We start from the raw sequence: 17,140 nt of genomic DNA on the forward strand, positions 1-17,140 counted from the left end.
TATTAAGTTAGTGCAGGCATTCACAGTGTTTTTGTTTTTCATATTAGTAATCTGATTACTAAGGGTTTATTTATCAATTGTCATTTTTTATCTGTAGCTCATGTTACTATCTGAGTTTACATATTGTTATTTTGATATAGTAAGTGGAATTGTAGACACTAGAAAATGGAGTGCCATGTGGAGAAATCAGAACATTTCCAATATATTCTTCTGTTTGAGTTCAACAGAGGGGGCGACAGCAGCAGAGGCAGCCACAAAGACTTGCGCCATGTATGGGGATAATACCTTTGGTAGGAGCATGGCAAGAAAATGGTTTTCTTGTTTTAAGGAGGAGTATTTTGACATTAGTGATTCATCACATTCATGACGTGGTTTGATGACGACTGTTTAAACAAATTAATCCACAATGATCAATGTCAGTGTATTTGAGGATGTACAATGTGATGAAGAAACAAAGAAATGACTGACATCAGCTGTAGGCACTTATTTGAATCAATGGAGAAAATCGAAAATTTGTGCGACACTGGGATTCAAACCCTGTCCTCCTGGTTATGAAACAGATGCACTGCCACTGTGCCATCTGGACACAGTGGTAATCGCAGCTGCACCGACTACCCAAGTACGCCTCCCATCAGCCCCAAATTCTCAATTTATCCACACACTACTGATGTGCCCTTTGTCATACATATTTACCTTGGTAACAAAAAGGCAGCTATTATTTGCTTCTGCACAAAACACACTGCGTGCCCGCTCATCTTATGAAAAAACAGCATGTTCACTTGAGGGTTAAAACAGTTCCATAAGCTACGAGGTATTTTCTGTGATTTGTCGAAGACATTTGACTGTGTGAACCACATCATTTTAAGTTAATTTGAAATATTATGGTGTTACTGGCAATACAACAATATGGTTCAAGTCAAATCTCAAGCAAGAAACAAGTGGTGACTAGAGAATTAAGCTGTCAGTCATCACCAGATTTGGAAGTAATTATGTGTAGTGTTCCACAAGGATCCATCTTAGGGCCAATGCTTCTTTTGTGTACATGAATGAGCTCTTGTAAATTACATTGACAGATGCAGAGTTTATTTTGCTTGTAGATGGTATAAGCATTGATAACAGCAAGTTGGCCACAGTTTTACAAACTGCTAATGACATTTTCATGTACATTAATAAATGGTTCACAGCCAGCTCACAGTCAATAAACTTTGAAAAAACTCACCAATACAATTCAGAACATGTAAGATGTTTCCATTCAGCAAATGCATACAGCATGAAGAACTGAAGATAGAAGAGGTTCAGAGCATTAAATTTCTGGAATTACAACTTGTTAATACATTCAGTTGGTAAACGTATACCACGGAACTACTGAAATGCCTAAACAAATGTTTACTTGCAATGTGCATGTTATCAGACATAGGTGACACAAAAATAAAAAGGCTGACATACTTTGCTTGCTTTCATTCATAATGTCACATGCTATGATATTTTGAAGTGAAACACGTGGTTTCAGAATCCAAAATCATGTAATATGCATTATTTGTGGTGTGAATTCACAGATATCCTACAGAGGCCTGTTTATGGAAGTGGGTATACTAACTATTGCTTCTCAGCATATTTGTTGCTTAGTGAAGTTTGTTGTAAATAATGTATGCCTTTTTCCAACAAAAAGCTCAGTTAAAAAAAAAATCAGTTATAGAAACAAGAACAATTCACATAAAGACTTAAAGGCACCTGCTTAAGTTCAAAAAGGGATTCATTATAGTCCGATCCACGAACAATGGCGGTACACGGACGGTCGTGCTTTTTGCTTGAAGAAAACATATTTTCTTCAAATCATGTCTCTCGGGTGCTCATGTAGAATTTATCACTTACCACCAGTGATAACTCCCAACAAATGGTTTAGAAATTCTCTGAACAACTCACTATGATCATGTTTAATGCTTGCATTAACTGCGGCATTCACAGCAGAGCTCATTGGCTGTCAGAGAGTATGTGATATAGATGCGAAGAACAAGCCTAAACTGTGTTACAAGGACATTCTGCCGTAATCAAAGTGAAGAATAATGTATTATTAATCACTACAAACTTTGTTGAACACAGTAAATCACAAATGAAAATATTGTATAGAGCTGCTAACTAGTAATTTCTTCCAAACAAATAATCTATTCTGAAATCTGTACTGCAGCATCTTGTTACACATTAAACAACAGACTGAACTGTTAAGGGTCTACAAAATATGGCAAGACACCCCATCACTTCTGGAACATTAGCCAAAATACAGTACTCTCCGTAAACATGCAAATGCATTTAAAATGCATCTGAAGCGATTAGCTTCTAAATATATGGAAATATGCTTAGTACAGCATAGATAAAAATCTATAAACATTTTACAATTGTGAAGGATAAGTGCACATAGCTCGCAATCTCCTGGGTAGCACTACAGGAAAACATTTAACAACCTGAAAAATTTTTACATGGACCAAGTTACATGAAAAACAAAGTGGCTGTAAACTGACCAAACAATCGAATGATTTGATCAGCTGCATGGTTCCAGAATGAATCTTTACTCCGCAGCAGAGTGTGCCACAATGAAATTTCTTGACAGACTGAAGGTGTACACTGAAATACAACTCAATTTGCAATCCTTTACTTTTGTGAGCAGTGCACATGCCAAGCAAGCTATATAGGCACACCTCATGGTCTCCTTTCCATTAAATTGGTTATAACAGTTTTAAATGGAATGTAGCACTTGTTAATACAGCTGCATTTCTGACAATTTTATATTTCAAGGTTTGGCAGTACATTGCTGCTTAAGTCTCTGATGTTCTAGGATAATAACTGAAATGATTTTGTTTTAATTTTATTAATGAATGGCACATCATTCTTGATTAATACATAGGTATAACAATGAAACATTAAGGCTACTACTGCTTACCTATACATAGGTATAACAATGAAACATTAAGGCTACTACTGCTTACCTTTGTAATGATTTGTATAACAATATTTCACAGCATATTTTACTTCCTTATTTTATGTAAGCAAAAAATTAAAATAGCAACTACATTTTGCATTCTTCTTCCTCACAGTAATGTGTGAACATATGTAAGTATTCAGCAAAAGACTGCACATCAATAAAATTGTTAGAAGGCCAATGTAGTTAGTTAATGTTTACAGAATTTTGCATTTTGTGTTCGGTGCAACACAACACATCATTAATTTTTATATTCAGAGATTTCCTATTTAAATTTGTAAAACATGTAATATACTAACAACTATAAGAAATTTACCCAAGTCCTGTAGCATTGTAATACAGGCAATAAATAACATATAAAGTGATAAAAGACTTACCTTACTGAAGTAACCAACTGTATGGCAGCCTTCAGAGTCACAGATGGTCATAACATAAAACAGAAATGGCTCTACATCATAATACAGTGTTTTATGGTCAAGAAAAAACTTTGCCAATAAACAGAGATTTTGACAATACTGTTTGTATCTCTTGCCGTCCACTTCCCACACTGAGAGTCTGTCCTTCCTGTGCATGAAAAAGTAATAAGTGGAGTACATAAGAACTTGTTTTCAAAGCAATTGCAATAAATATATAGTTCACACAAGTATTCAATGTAATGATACAGTGAATGAAAAAACACACATGGCCTACAGTGTGGAGGAGGAGAAGGGGTGGGGGACACAGAATTGCTGGAAACTAAATACATATTACTGGCAAAGGCATGTATACAGATGCCTGTTGATAATTGGTGATAGGGCACTCATGGTATCTTATGATAATATTATGGTTATTTATTTTTGTAGTGACTAATCAAAATGTGCACCAGACTGAGACTAACTCCACCATCCATTCATTCATTTCTTTTCAGTGACTGTAGCTCAAATGTCTATTATTTCAATGAGATCATGTGTGGCCATGACTTTTTGGTAAATGGCACAAGAATAATTATTCAATGCTTAGTGTATATAAACTACTAATAAATCTCCATAAAGGCTAGGCTTTCAAACCAGAAGTGTACTAGAATGAGTTTATTTCTTCATTTAATGTAAATAATTTAAGGTAGCTGCGGAAAGATTAGTCATTTTACTCCTACATTCATTAGCCTCAGACCTGAAATTTACATGTCAGTAGGCCTAATGGAAATGTTGTGTATCCAAACAAACAGAAAGAGCTCATTTGTTGACATACCTATAGACTTCTTCACCTGGTGGATGCCTCCACACACACTTCACCATGTGTCTTTTAAGTATCGTTCGAGTCTTCATATAACGCAAACAGTATTCACAAAGGTATAGCTTGGGTACTCTAGCATAATCATCAGGGTACGGACTTTGGTACCACACTTCCATTTCATGTTTACCCATTTCTACATACTTTGTACCCTTCACATGAGGGAGGTTGCTCAATTCTTCTTCCTGCCAAAAATGTTTTTTTTTTGTTACATAAATAGTACATTCGTTTGACAAAATTATGAATATGTCATGTCATAATGTTGCTCACATATGGATGTAACCGGGTGTTATTTGACAAAGAAGCTTAAATAATCAAATAAAAGAATGCCACATTCTTTCAGAACAGCTGTCTGAAACATATTAAACTCGACTGCTCTGTACACTGCCTATTTTAGAAGTAAGGCATTTGTTCATTTAGTTGTAGTGAACTTCTGCATTAAAACTGAAAGAAATGGAATGAAAATTTTAAATACAAAATAATATGTTTAAGGTATGTACATGACAACTGTCCATATTCTACGTGGGTTTATAGCTACAAGTACAAGTGATATTCTGAAAACACCTGAAGAAAGAAGATTTTGTGTCTGCATGTCGTGCACATCAAACAATCTGTATCAGCAGGAACCTCAACACTGTATGAGAATGATAAAGTAAGTTTTGGCATATGCAGAAGAAGCAAAGCTTTGAGTGGTTATTACACTCTTTAAATATCTACATATGTAATTAAGTTACATATGTAACGGTAATTGATTTACTAAGTCAGTCCATAGTTTGGTAGTTTTACTTAATACATCCACAGCTACTTCTGTTATAAATTTACATTTTTTGCTACAGAAAGCTGACACTCACAATTTTTTCACTGGCAATGGCTTGGGCCTCATGGAAAAGACGCAAGTCATATTCAGGAACCCCTGTGAGACGTGGTTCTCTTTCTTTTTCATCTGCAGTCCCATTACTATTGGCTGAGGGTCCTTTGTCATCATCCTTTTCTCCAGAGCGACGCATTTCTCGAATTTTCATCTGATACTGTCGCTGCTCTGCCGTGGGTGGTGCTTTCGATGGGCGACGTGCTAGAACTGCGAGTGCCTTGCGCCGTTCTTCTTCCCGTTTACGGTGTTCCAAATATGCTTCCTGCATTGAGACCCAAGAGAAACAGATACTGAATGCACAAAATAAAATGCATGCTTCTCCCAAACTGGTGGGTGTATTCTGTCGCTAAGAATAAAAAGTAGGGGTACCAAAATCTGGTGAAGATAATTATTTTTGGACAGCCAAAATGAAATGTCAGAAACAGGTTAGATGATTTTTCCATAAAATGTGATGATGAAATGTGTGAGTTTTGCGAATGACATCCAAAAAATGATAATACTAGAGACGTATTATCATTTTTTGGATGTCATTCGCAAAACTCACATACATTAAATGTTAGCTTGATTAAAGCAGCATTTGTGACAAACAGAAATTTGGTTATAGAAGTGATTAAAATTCTATAACATTACCTTCGTGACATTAAGACTTAAGCTTTGGATGAGAAAACTGCAATAACTATAGACACCATACTTAATACTGTAACTTATTCTATACCCATTACTAACAAGTGATGGACACTATAGAGATTATTAACACAGGAAATGTTTGGTTCTGGACATCAGAGCTGAATTAAGGGAATACTTTATAGCACTGCACAGATTAACAAGGAAACACCAACACAAGTACAGGTGATACCTTTCCACAAACTCTAGTGATGAAGTTATCACTAATTTGTTTACAAACACTGGGTTAAGAGACTGCTAAGATACTCTGAGGGGAATCTAAAGCTGATTATTTATTTACTGTGGGGCTTCTAAGATCAAACCACATAACAATATTTTTCCTGAACATGGAAGCCTGATAAAAAAATGAGTTAAATATCTTACATGTGATGTTTGTTGTTAATAAGAGAACTATGAAAAAACTTTCACCGCCAAAACAAAGTGATATATTACTTTGAAATTTAATTATACAATGACTTTAAACTGGAAGTGCTTACTTTGACTTCACTAAAAGATACTGATAATCTTCCAGGCCTTAAACAAAAAACAATATTAACCAATTCATAATGCAAACTTATTAAATTAGTTGCTGCAGCTTGTTCCAGCTGTTCTTGAGGCTAAGCAATGATTTTACTAACAGTAAACAAATAAGCTGCACAATTCTCTATGCATGACAGAATAACTGCTCAACAACACTTTTTCTAATAGAGCATCACTGCCATATACAGAATACTGTGCTTTAAAATTTGTCATAGCTTCACAACAATAGTATCTGTCTTATTCCACATACAGTTGTAATTTTGTGTGTGTGTTTGTGCTGTCCACATTTGCACTGCTGCACAATGACAGTGCGCATTCAGCCAATACATCTGATAACTAAATAATCATCTATCTTTAAACCTGACAATTCATTCAGTTCATCACAGTGAAGTCTACAGCTTTGATAGTATTAAATGGAGTTTAACAGATGGTGTTATAACCAAACTTTCATTACTTGAGAGGGCCCCTATGAAAAATAGCACAATGAAACATTGTGGAAACATTTGTAAGCGTTTCCAGAAGAGAAATACTGAATAAACCACTGAAGCAACATATTTTAATTTCCACATGGGAAGGTAATATTTGTTAATTGCATACCATGTTTACGTTCCAGATTACATATGTGATGACCATCTGCATCCACAAGAGCCTGGAACCACACTATAGATAACTCTAATGAAGTCCGAAACATCTCCTGTGGCACGTGGACCATGGAATGTTCAGTGCCGTGACACAGCTCGTGCACAGCTTGAAAATTGCACACTGCATACAGCACCCTCAGCCACAGCAACAGTAACTTTTTCAACAATTTGTGGTACAATTGGCTGTCGGCCTCTATCACGAGCAATTCCCAAAATGCCAGTTAATTTGAACTTTCAAATCATGTCCATCATCAGTGTGGATTTCTTTAGTGTGTCAATACTTGCAATGAGCAGCAGCACAATTGATCTCAGTTTGATAAAACAGCTTTGCAAGTAAAATCCTACTCACCTTTCTAGATCCGTATTGATTGTCTGCAACTGTAGTCCACACTGATGCTTGTGTTTAACCCTACGTTGTCGTATGAGTACTGGTGCCTAAAGGCAAGTTGTGACACTAATACTAATAACAAAGCAAATGCTGCAGCACACAACCTCAACATCATCCCTATACATTAAGGTCCCACAAGGTAAACAGTTTTCTGTCTACAATGGCTCAAGTAGCAAAAATTTAATTATAACCAAGCTATGTATCATAAAAAAATCTTAGTTTCATATCAAAAATGTCTGATGCATGGCCCAGATTCACTGGGGTGCTACAATGTCCTCAAACAGTAATAGTCTGTTAAATACTTGACAAATATATATACATATATATAAGTTGTTTACAAATCGTGGTTAACAACATACCTTGCATTCTTGCACAGTCTTATTGTGATACATCGGACAGGCCTCAATCGTAAAATGTCTCTCGAGACGACCGCCCAGGTGACCCACAGAGTCGCAGCCCTCTAGGGGACACTGCCGCTCTTCCTCCTGCAAGGAGCCAGTTTCCCCATCCCCACGACCACTGCCTCCAGAGCCTCGCGGTTTAGACTTGTTGCGCTGTTGAGCTGGTGGGGCTTTCGGTCCTGCTGGCTTCTTCACAGGAGACTTGCTACTGGCAGTGCTCATTTTACTCTCTGCAAGATACAAAAGACACTTTGTACATTAGGTAGAAATTAAACAAATAAAAACCAGTTTCATTATTTATTTAGATTGTCTAAACAGATGTGCTCACTACAGAAAACAATACCACAGCTGTAAGAACCAACTCTTTAAGTTGGTCATTAGTACTGTGTGCGAGTATTGTATGTTCTGTCAAAGGAGATCCAGATGTTCCTTTGTATGTAGAAACAATGCAGAACTAGTTATGTTGTTGCAGACGGTATTATTATAGAGGACTAACTGACAAATGGAGGGGTTGGATTAAAATACGAGAACACTATGAGAAATGTTTGCTCACGAATAAAAGCAGATTCTAGCCAAGCCAGTATGTGGCACTTTTGACCATGAACGGTACCTCTGCAAGACTACTGGAAGCTGTTTTGGATGCAAACAATTGTCCTATGCCATATTAGGCATTTCTGGTGTTTCCATACTTTTGTCCACCCACTGTAATTTTTCTGTCACTAAAAGCCTCCTGAGTTAGCAACCAAGTAGCAGTGAGCTTTGAAGCAATGTTTGAACAAGTGGAAACTTGATGGAACATTATTTCAAAATGACACAACTATAACCTCAAAATATTGCACCAGTGATATTCCCCAGAACTCGGGATTCTCAACTACTCTGTTGACACTGTACGTATAAAGTTCGCAACAATCAAATAAATGAAACAGGTTCCGTAAGAATATAGCTTTGCTTTTTACATACTCTGATCACTGAAAACAGTTCTCTTAATGGTTTTGTTTCTTATGGAATACACACTGCCTGACACAACTGGAATTCATCGAGACAGGTGGAATGGCCAAAAGAGATGTTTGCAATGTTCATGTGTAGTGCTGTTGCCTGGCCTGGTACGTCTACAAGGGGTGTGAACATCGCCAGATATTGAGTGATAACTGTGAAGAACATGGAGATGTCACATACATATGAGACAGCATTTTCAGCACCTGACACAATCTGAAAGGAGCCTCATTGGGGATCTCCATTTTGGTGGCTAATTGAATTGAGTAATATCCAGACTTGTGTGGCATTTGGAATTGACAGTGGCTCGATGTCGGATTGCATGGGGACATCAGGGCAGGCACACTCATCATCAAGGTTCTGGTTGATCATGCCTTACAATTACAAGGGAGGATCACCATATTGCATGTCAAACGCTTTGTAATGGCGTCACATTTGTGCCTGTCATTCGAGAACTAGTGATGGACTCCCTGCAACATTCTATATGATTTTGCATCATTGGTTAGAGACTAGCAGCAGCCAGACTAGGGAATTACCGTCCCATGAGTGAGCTGCCCTTAACATCGCAACACAAATGGCTGCATGTATAGTGGTGCTGTAATTGGGAAGTATAGCCTGTTGATAACTGCCATTGATGAATTGTGATACAATACTACCCTGGATGACCATTGTTGGCGAGTATGGTGTCATCTAGGGAAAGATCCCATTCTTCCAATGTTTTGCAGAGATAGAGTGATGTTACTTCCGCTGTTGTGGTGTGGGGAGCTATCAGGTATGACTTCAGGTCATGGCTGGTGGTGACTAAGGGAACTTCAATGTCATGTCCTGTGTTATCCCTCTTATAAGAGTGTTGTGGCGACATTTTCCAACAGGAGAATGATCACTCACACAGGATACATCCCTCTATGAACTGTCTGTGTTATGTCAAGATACTCCTGTGACCAGCAATATCCGCAGATCTATGACTGATAAAATGTGTGGGCCCAGCTAGGACATCAGCTCCATCTTAGTGCCAGCACCCATGATATCATGGACTACCTACAACTGTTGTGAGCCAGCTTGCCTAAGGAGATGATGCAACCTGTTTATAACCTCCCCTGCCAACTGAATCAGTGTGTGCATCCAGGCCAGAGGGAGCGCAATGGTTCATATTGAAATGTGTTTTGTACATTTGACTCAATCATGTTATCACTAACATAACATCACATACCCTCTGAATTTGTGAAATTTCATTTTGTTTCTTCCTTCCTTTCTGTGTGCTTCACTTCTTTTGTCAGGCAGAGTAAATATCTTTGCTTTTTACATCTCCTGATCACTGAATAGATGTTTCTTAATGGTTTAATTCCTCAGGGCATAACTGTACCATTCTCCCATCTGTTTCCACAGCCACATTCTGTGAGATGGGCTGTTTGCATGAATTCCGTCGCTGACATTTACAACTAAAATTGCAATGTTCAGTTGTCGTTATGTTTGGGCTCATCAGTATATAACACCACCTTCCAATCAGTAATAAAGAATATATAATTATACAAATCATAGGATAGTTTACCATTACTGAAAAATTTAATATACCTACTGAAACTGATGATGACTGTGTTTCAAACACCAAACACAGTTTAAACAATGTAACAGAGCATATACACACACTCATCAGGAAACAGAATAGTCTGTTCTCATAATATCAATAATAATCACAAACATGCATTTAATAAAGCATTATTAATTGTGTTTCTACTGTATCTAAATTAAAGTGCATGGCATTATGGCATATGCTAAATGACTTAGAATACATTCACAGATTACATTCCAAACACAAACAACTAAAATAAAATACGTACATACAGTAAAATGATATACAATGTTTAAATTTAACTGCTCCATTGGATGAAATTTAACTACCAAATATGGAGGCAAGTGATAAACACAGCTGTAAGGAGGACACTGATAGACACAGTTCACATAATAACCATCATGCAACTCCTGCTATGGCTGCTGTGTAAGCAACATGATCTGTGATCAAGATGACAACTCACACTATTCTGTCTAGTTTTAAATCCCTCAGAAACAATACAATAGAATACTCAAATCAGATAACATTCAGACCCAAAAGCAATTCCAATTCATATTTTCCTCAATGCAGGCATTAACGTACTACATCAGTTAAATAACTACAACATCAGACACATGAAATACAAGTAGTATGTGGCAATCCTGTATGTAAACAATTTGGTTAATCTGTAGTTGAATGATCAGTGCATGATATTAATTGCCTGCTGACCTCAAAGGGGACGGGTATTCTGTCAAAGCAATGGATGACCGTTATAAGATGTTACACTGAAAAATTAAGGTAAGTAGCCACCATATTTAGTATTTAGCAAACGTCAGGAATAAAATACTTACCTGCTTCTGACTCTGTATCAGTTGCTTTTGCAACAACATGTTTACTTCGCCGGGCACTAGACGACCTAGTCTGTTTGCGAGTGACTACACTTGGCTTTGGCCCCTCTCCATCACTTTCAGACTGGGCTGGTTTTGTCTGAGAAGGTGTTGGACCCCGAGGCCGAGGTCTTACTCTCTTCTTTGCAGCATTCCCACGTTTCTGTGGAGCTTTAGCTGGTGCAGCTGAGGAATCAGCTGAAGACTCACTGTCTGAACTGCTATCTGTATGGAAAACATTACTGGTTTAAAAGGTACAAACAACTTAAGGATTGTGACTAATGAAAGGGCACATTAAAAATTAAGAAAATAAACTGACTGTATGTTTCCTCAATTTTCTTGTATATAATTTTGACAGAAGCCAGCAATTTATAATTTTGAGGTCTAATGAAGGTTCATTTCATTTCTGTGTGTTTCTGAATTACGCCCTATCCTATCTCCCCTTTAGTATGAAGTGCTATATACTAATCAGAAATGTAGACAAGAGTATATTTTATTAGTTAAGAATCAAGTAAAATGAAATACAGAGATGTTTTAAATGATTGGGATAAAGGCCTGCTAATTGGATACACACGGCAAAATGTTTTAGTGTGGAAACAGGTTTCATATGCAACAAGGGCTCAAGCTATCCTCCACTATTATACATAAATATCTTTATTTAAGAAAATACATTGAAGGGTTACTGTGGCTAGGTGAATCAGTTGTACAATATAAATTTTAAATAAGTTCAAAACTTTTCACTGAACTATCTCAACATAAAATTCAATATTCTTTTCTCAATGTTGTTGTTAAAGACAACCACAAGGCAGAAAATCTGTAAAAACTGAGTCTAACTGTGATTTAGCGCTAGTTTATTTTCTACAAGCCGTGAACTTAGGTCAAGAACTGCACTATTTGAAACTGGGCCAATGTTGCACGCAACATCCTTTACTGCTAAGCTAGTGTCACCAACAAACAGAAATATTTTAGAGTTACCCGTAATACTGGAGGGCATATCATTTATATAAATAAGGGCATATCATTTATATAAATAAGGAACAGGAGTGGCCCCAACACAGATTTCTCGGGCACCCCCCACTTGACTGTACCCCACTCAGACACCACATAACAGTCATTATAAACATTGTGAATAATGACCTTTTGCTGTCTGTTGCTAAAGTAAGAGGTGAACCAATTGTGAGCTACTTCCCGTATTGCGTAATGGTCCAACTTCTGGAGCAATAGTTTGTGATCAATGCAATCAAATGCCTTAGCTAAATAAAAAAAATATGCCTAGCGTTTGAAACCTTTTGTTTGACCCATCCAGCACCTCACAGAGAAAAGAGAATATAGCATTTTCAGCTGTTGACTTCTAAACAGCCTTTCCAATAACTTCAGCAAACACTGATGGTATAGAAATAGGTCTAAAATTGTCTACATTATTCCTTCCTCCCTTTTTATAAAGCAGCTTTACTACTAAATACTTTAATTGTACAGGAAACTGACCATTCCTAAAGGAAAAATTACAAATATGGCTAAATACAGGGCTAACATGTGCAGCACAGTACTTTAATATTCTGCTAGGCACTCCATCATATCCATGAGAGTCCTTAGTCTTCAATGATTTGATTATTGACTCAATCTCCCTCTTGTCTGTATCACAGAGGAGTATTTCAGACATCAATCTTGGAAAGGCATTTGCCATGAAAGTTATATGATTCCATGTGGAAACTAAATTTTTATTTAATTCAACAGCAATGCTCAGAAAATGATTGTTAAATACAGTACATATATCTAATGTATCAGTAACAGAAATATTTTTACTACGAACTGACTTTATATCGTTGACCTTGCGCTGCTGACCAGACACTTCTTTCACAACTGACCATATGGTTTTAATTTTATTCTGTGAATTAGCTATTCTATTTACATACCACATACTCTTCGCCTTCCTAATAGCATTCTTCAGCACCTTACAATACTGTTTGTAATGGGCTACTGCAGTTTGTGACTAATTCTAACATTTTGATATAATTCCCACTTTATTCTACATAATATCCTTATCCCAGTAGTCAGCCATCTGGGCTGGCTATTACTGCTAATAACCCGTTCGGAATGTTCTAATGGAAAGCAACTATCGGAGAGCATGAGAAATGTGTTAAGGAAAGCATTATACAGGGTGTTTATAAATGAATATTGAGGTTTTAATGCTTTAGAATACTTACTATGTTAACTTTTATAAATGAAATGTCAAATGAAAGAGCAACTCAAACAGTATTACCAAGAACCTTATAAATGTTCAATGTGAGCACCATTTGTCACAAGGCACACATCAAGTCTATAACCGAGTTCTTCCCAAACATTGATAAGTGTGTCTTCAGTGATTGTAGCAACAGGTGCTTCAATCCAATTTCTTAATTCAGGGAGGTCTGCTGGTAGCGGAGACATGTACACACGATCCTTGATGAAGCCCCACAGGAAAAATCACATGGCGTTAGGTCGGCTGAACTTGGAGGCCATGCAAAGCAAGCCCTGTCATTAGGCCCCTTGCGGCCAATCCAGCACTTGGCTATAGACTTTGTGTGTCGTGTGACAAATGGTGCTCGCATTGAACATTTATAAGGTTCTTGGTAAAACTGTTTGAGCTGCTCTTTCATTTGACATATCATTTATAACTGTAAGTTTAATGTAATAAAATTATAAAGTGTTAAAATACTGATTTTCATTGACAAACACCCTGTATTTGTCATCTTTGTTATCAGCACTATAAACATCCTGCACTCTTGTTCCTTGACAAGGTTTAAAAATCTCTTTATTGCTGTTGGATTAACCTTCCTACATAGTCAGTAATTATACATGACATTTATTTTAGGACAAAAGCCTTTTAGTGTTAAAATTTGTGCATCACGGTCTGAAAGGCCATTCACCCTTTTACTAACAGAATGCCCATCTAATAATGAAGAATGAATAAAAATATTGTCTATGGCTGTGCTACTTTTCCCTTCACCCTGATTGGAAAAAAAACACAGTCTGCTTCAGATTATATGAATTTAGGAGATCTACCAGGATCCTTTTTCTTGAACCATCATATACAAAATTTATATTGAAGTCACCACATATAACTAATTTCTGGTACTTCCTACAAAGTGAATCAAGAACCCTCTCTAGCTTGAGCAGAAATGCTCTGAAGTCAAGAGTTACAGGAACTATAAACAACAACAATTAGAAGTTTCGATTCACTAAATTCAACTGCCCCTGCACAACATTCAAATATATGTTCAGTGCAGTGCCATGATATGTTTATGGGCTCAAATGGAATACTGTTTTTACGTACATAGCCACTCCCCCTCACTGCAAGGAACTCCTTGCAAAACAGCCAGCTAATCTGCATCCTGGTAAAGGAAGCCTATGAATTGTCAAATTATTTAAATGGTGCTCTGATATATCAATAATTTCAGAGTCAACATCTATAAGAAGTTCACTAACTTTGTCTCTAATACCTCTTATATTTTGGTGAAATATGCTGATTCCTTCAAAAAAGGTGCAGCTGTAACACCAACTACTACAGGGATTTTTCCATGAGTGATCCCACCACCACCCACTACACTGCTACCCATAAGCTTTTGCCAGCTTCCCCTTCCCAGACCTATCTAGGTGCAGGCCATGCCTCGTGAAACCCAAAGAGGTCAAGGTTCACAGTGAGCTGTAGAGCCACAGAAGAAGAAGAAGAAGAAGAAGAAGAAGATAGTTTCTTTTGTCTTTAATTAAATAAAATGGTATTTAGATCCTCTGACGTACAACTCACTTGAGAAAACTAGAATATTACAAGGAGACAGAATAGCTGGCCACTATTTACATTTGGGAAGCCAGATTCTGTGGACTGATGAAAGGCACACATAAAACTACAAATATTTTTGTTTCCTGTCATTTTCATAACCTGTAGGTTCCTGTCACTCTAAAGTCTGTATGACCTATTGCTCCATTCTATACATTTACCCCCCTATCCCTCTTTCCTTGCCGAGAAAATAATTGTTAGAAAAGCTAGGAAAGAGAGAGAGAGAAGAGAAGAGAAGAGAAGAGAAGTGCTGGAGTTGGAGCTGGGAAGGGGACAAATAGATAGAGGACAGAGACTATCTCTGGGATGATTACATTGGTACCTCCATCCATATAAAACCTGCTGACCACCAGAAATTCCTGCATTTCAAAAGCTGCCAGTCATTCCATGCTAAGAAGTCCTTCTCCATACAACTTATACGCTTGGGGTCATCACATGTGTAGTGATGAGCAACCAATGTACCAAGCGCCTCACTGAGAACTTCACAGACTGAAATTACCCTACCAACGTTGTACAGAAACAGATCTTGCGTGCTTTGTCTCTCCAGTCACCTTCCCTCTACTACCTACCACAAATCCACTCTCCAGCCACAAAACAGCACTCCTCGTGTGACTCAGTACCACCCAGAACTGGAGCAACTGAATCATATTCTCCACCAAGGCTCTGACTACCTCTCACCATGCTCTGAAATCAGGAATATCCTACACACTGTGCTTCCCACACCTCTCACAATGATACTCTGCCGCCCACCGAACTTAGGCAATATCCTTGTCCATTCCTACTCCACTCCCGCTCCCAATCCCGTGCTTCATGGTCATTATCCCTGCAACAGACCTACAAGACCTGTCCCATGAATCCTCCTTCCACCACCTATTCCAGTCTGGTCACAGTCATCTCTTATCCCGTCAAAGGCAGGGATACCTTTCAAAGAAGCCATGTGATCTACAAACTAAGCTGCAACTGCTGTGCTGCATATTATGCGGGCATGACAACAAATGAGCTGATGTCCACCTGGATGGCTACTGCCAAACTGTGGTCAAGAGACAGCTGGATCACCCACCTGCTGAAAATGCTGCCCAACATGATGTGCTTCATTCTAACGACAGCTTCAAGGCTTGTGCCACCTGGGCCCTTTCAAGGAACTCCAGGTTTTCTGAATTGCGTAGGTGGGAGCTCTCCCTGCAATATACTGTATCCTATGTTCCTGTAACATTTTTGGGCTCCACCTTTCCTAGTTGATAGCTGATGGTTGGAGAGACAACACTGCTGTTACAATCTGCAGAAACCAGTTATAAACTTTGGCCACTGATGAACCGTGTATACGAATGGTATTGACCCCTTCAGTGTCAGTTAAAGCCTGAAGAGGGTGCAAAGAATAACTGAAACTGGTAGCCATATAATAAATGGCATCGCAAGGACAGTTGTAGATGTTCCATTTTATTACATAAGGGAACAGCTGAAGTTCATCAGACCTCCAATCACAAGGATGGACATACAAAAACTTCCCTAGTCCCTGTCCTGCGCCTACCTATTTCCTTCCCTTCCACTAGACACTTGTATTCCACCAACACACCCACATTCATTTCCCCTTCTCTACATTTCTCTCCCCCCCCCCCCCCCTCCCCTTCTCAAGCTTCCCAACTGCACCTAGCTGCTGTACCTTTTCTCCTTAGTATTCCACAAGCAGGACTACCTCTTTCCACACCCCTACCCTGCTATCCCTCTCCCTCCGCACCCTATGCCTATGCCTCTTCCTCACTCCCACTATCCACGCCAATTTGCTGCTCCCATCAGGTGCAGTTCCAGTTGCAATCTGCAGTCCAGGCACAATGTCCTCAGACAGTTGTCAAGTGTGTAAAGTTGTAGCTGTCCAAATGTGTGTGCATTTTCTATTTCAGAAGAAGACCTTTTGGATGAAAGCTTAAATATATAGCAGTCTTTTCATTGTGCCTGTCTACGACTCAACGTCTTCTCTGTACAGCGAGAAGCAGCCTTTTGGTCGAAAGCTTAAATACATAGCAGTCTTTTCATTGTGCCTGTCTATGACTCAACATCATCTCTACACGGCGATTAGGAATCCATCTTTTTCATAATACTGTTGTAAATGGAAATAGTATGAACTACCATACCCTAGGCTTATGGCACAGACC

At 38.1% G+C, this 17,140-nt stretch overlaps 1 protein-coding gene across 1 annotated transcript in view; it reads right to left on the bottom strand.

Annotated features, from left to right (window-relative positions):
* LOC126092058 (histone acetyltransferase KAT7) overlaps positions 1 to 17,140 on the bottom strand; it is a 562,552-nt gene that overhangs the window by 516,096 nt on the left and 29,316 nt on the right. Inside the window, exons 3-7 of the mRNA XM_049907464.1 lie at positions 11,141 to 11,401; positions 7,706 to 7,977; positions 5,095 to 5,376; positions 4,202 to 4,428; positions 3,352 to 3,538 (exon numbers count right to left, since the gene is read on the bottom strand). Coding sequence (XP_049763421.1) covers positions 3,352 to 3,538; positions 4,202 to 4,428; positions 5,095 to 5,376; positions 7,706 to 7,977; positions 11,141 to 11,401 — 1,229 coding nt within the window. The remainder of the gene's footprint in view (positions 1 to 3,351; positions 3,539 to 4,201; positions 4,429 to 5,094; positions 5,377 to 7,705; positions 7,978 to 11,140; positions 11,402 to 17,140) is intronic.

The sequence above is a fragment of the Schistocerca cancellata genome, chromosome 7, assembly GCF_023864275.1.
Source record: "Schistocerca cancellata isolate TAMUIC-IGC-003103 chromosome 7, iqSchCanc2.1, whole genome shotgun sequence".
Taxonomy (NCBI): domain Eukaryota; kingdom Metazoa; phylum Arthropoda; class Insecta; order Orthoptera; family Acrididae; genus Schistocerca; species Schistocerca cancellata.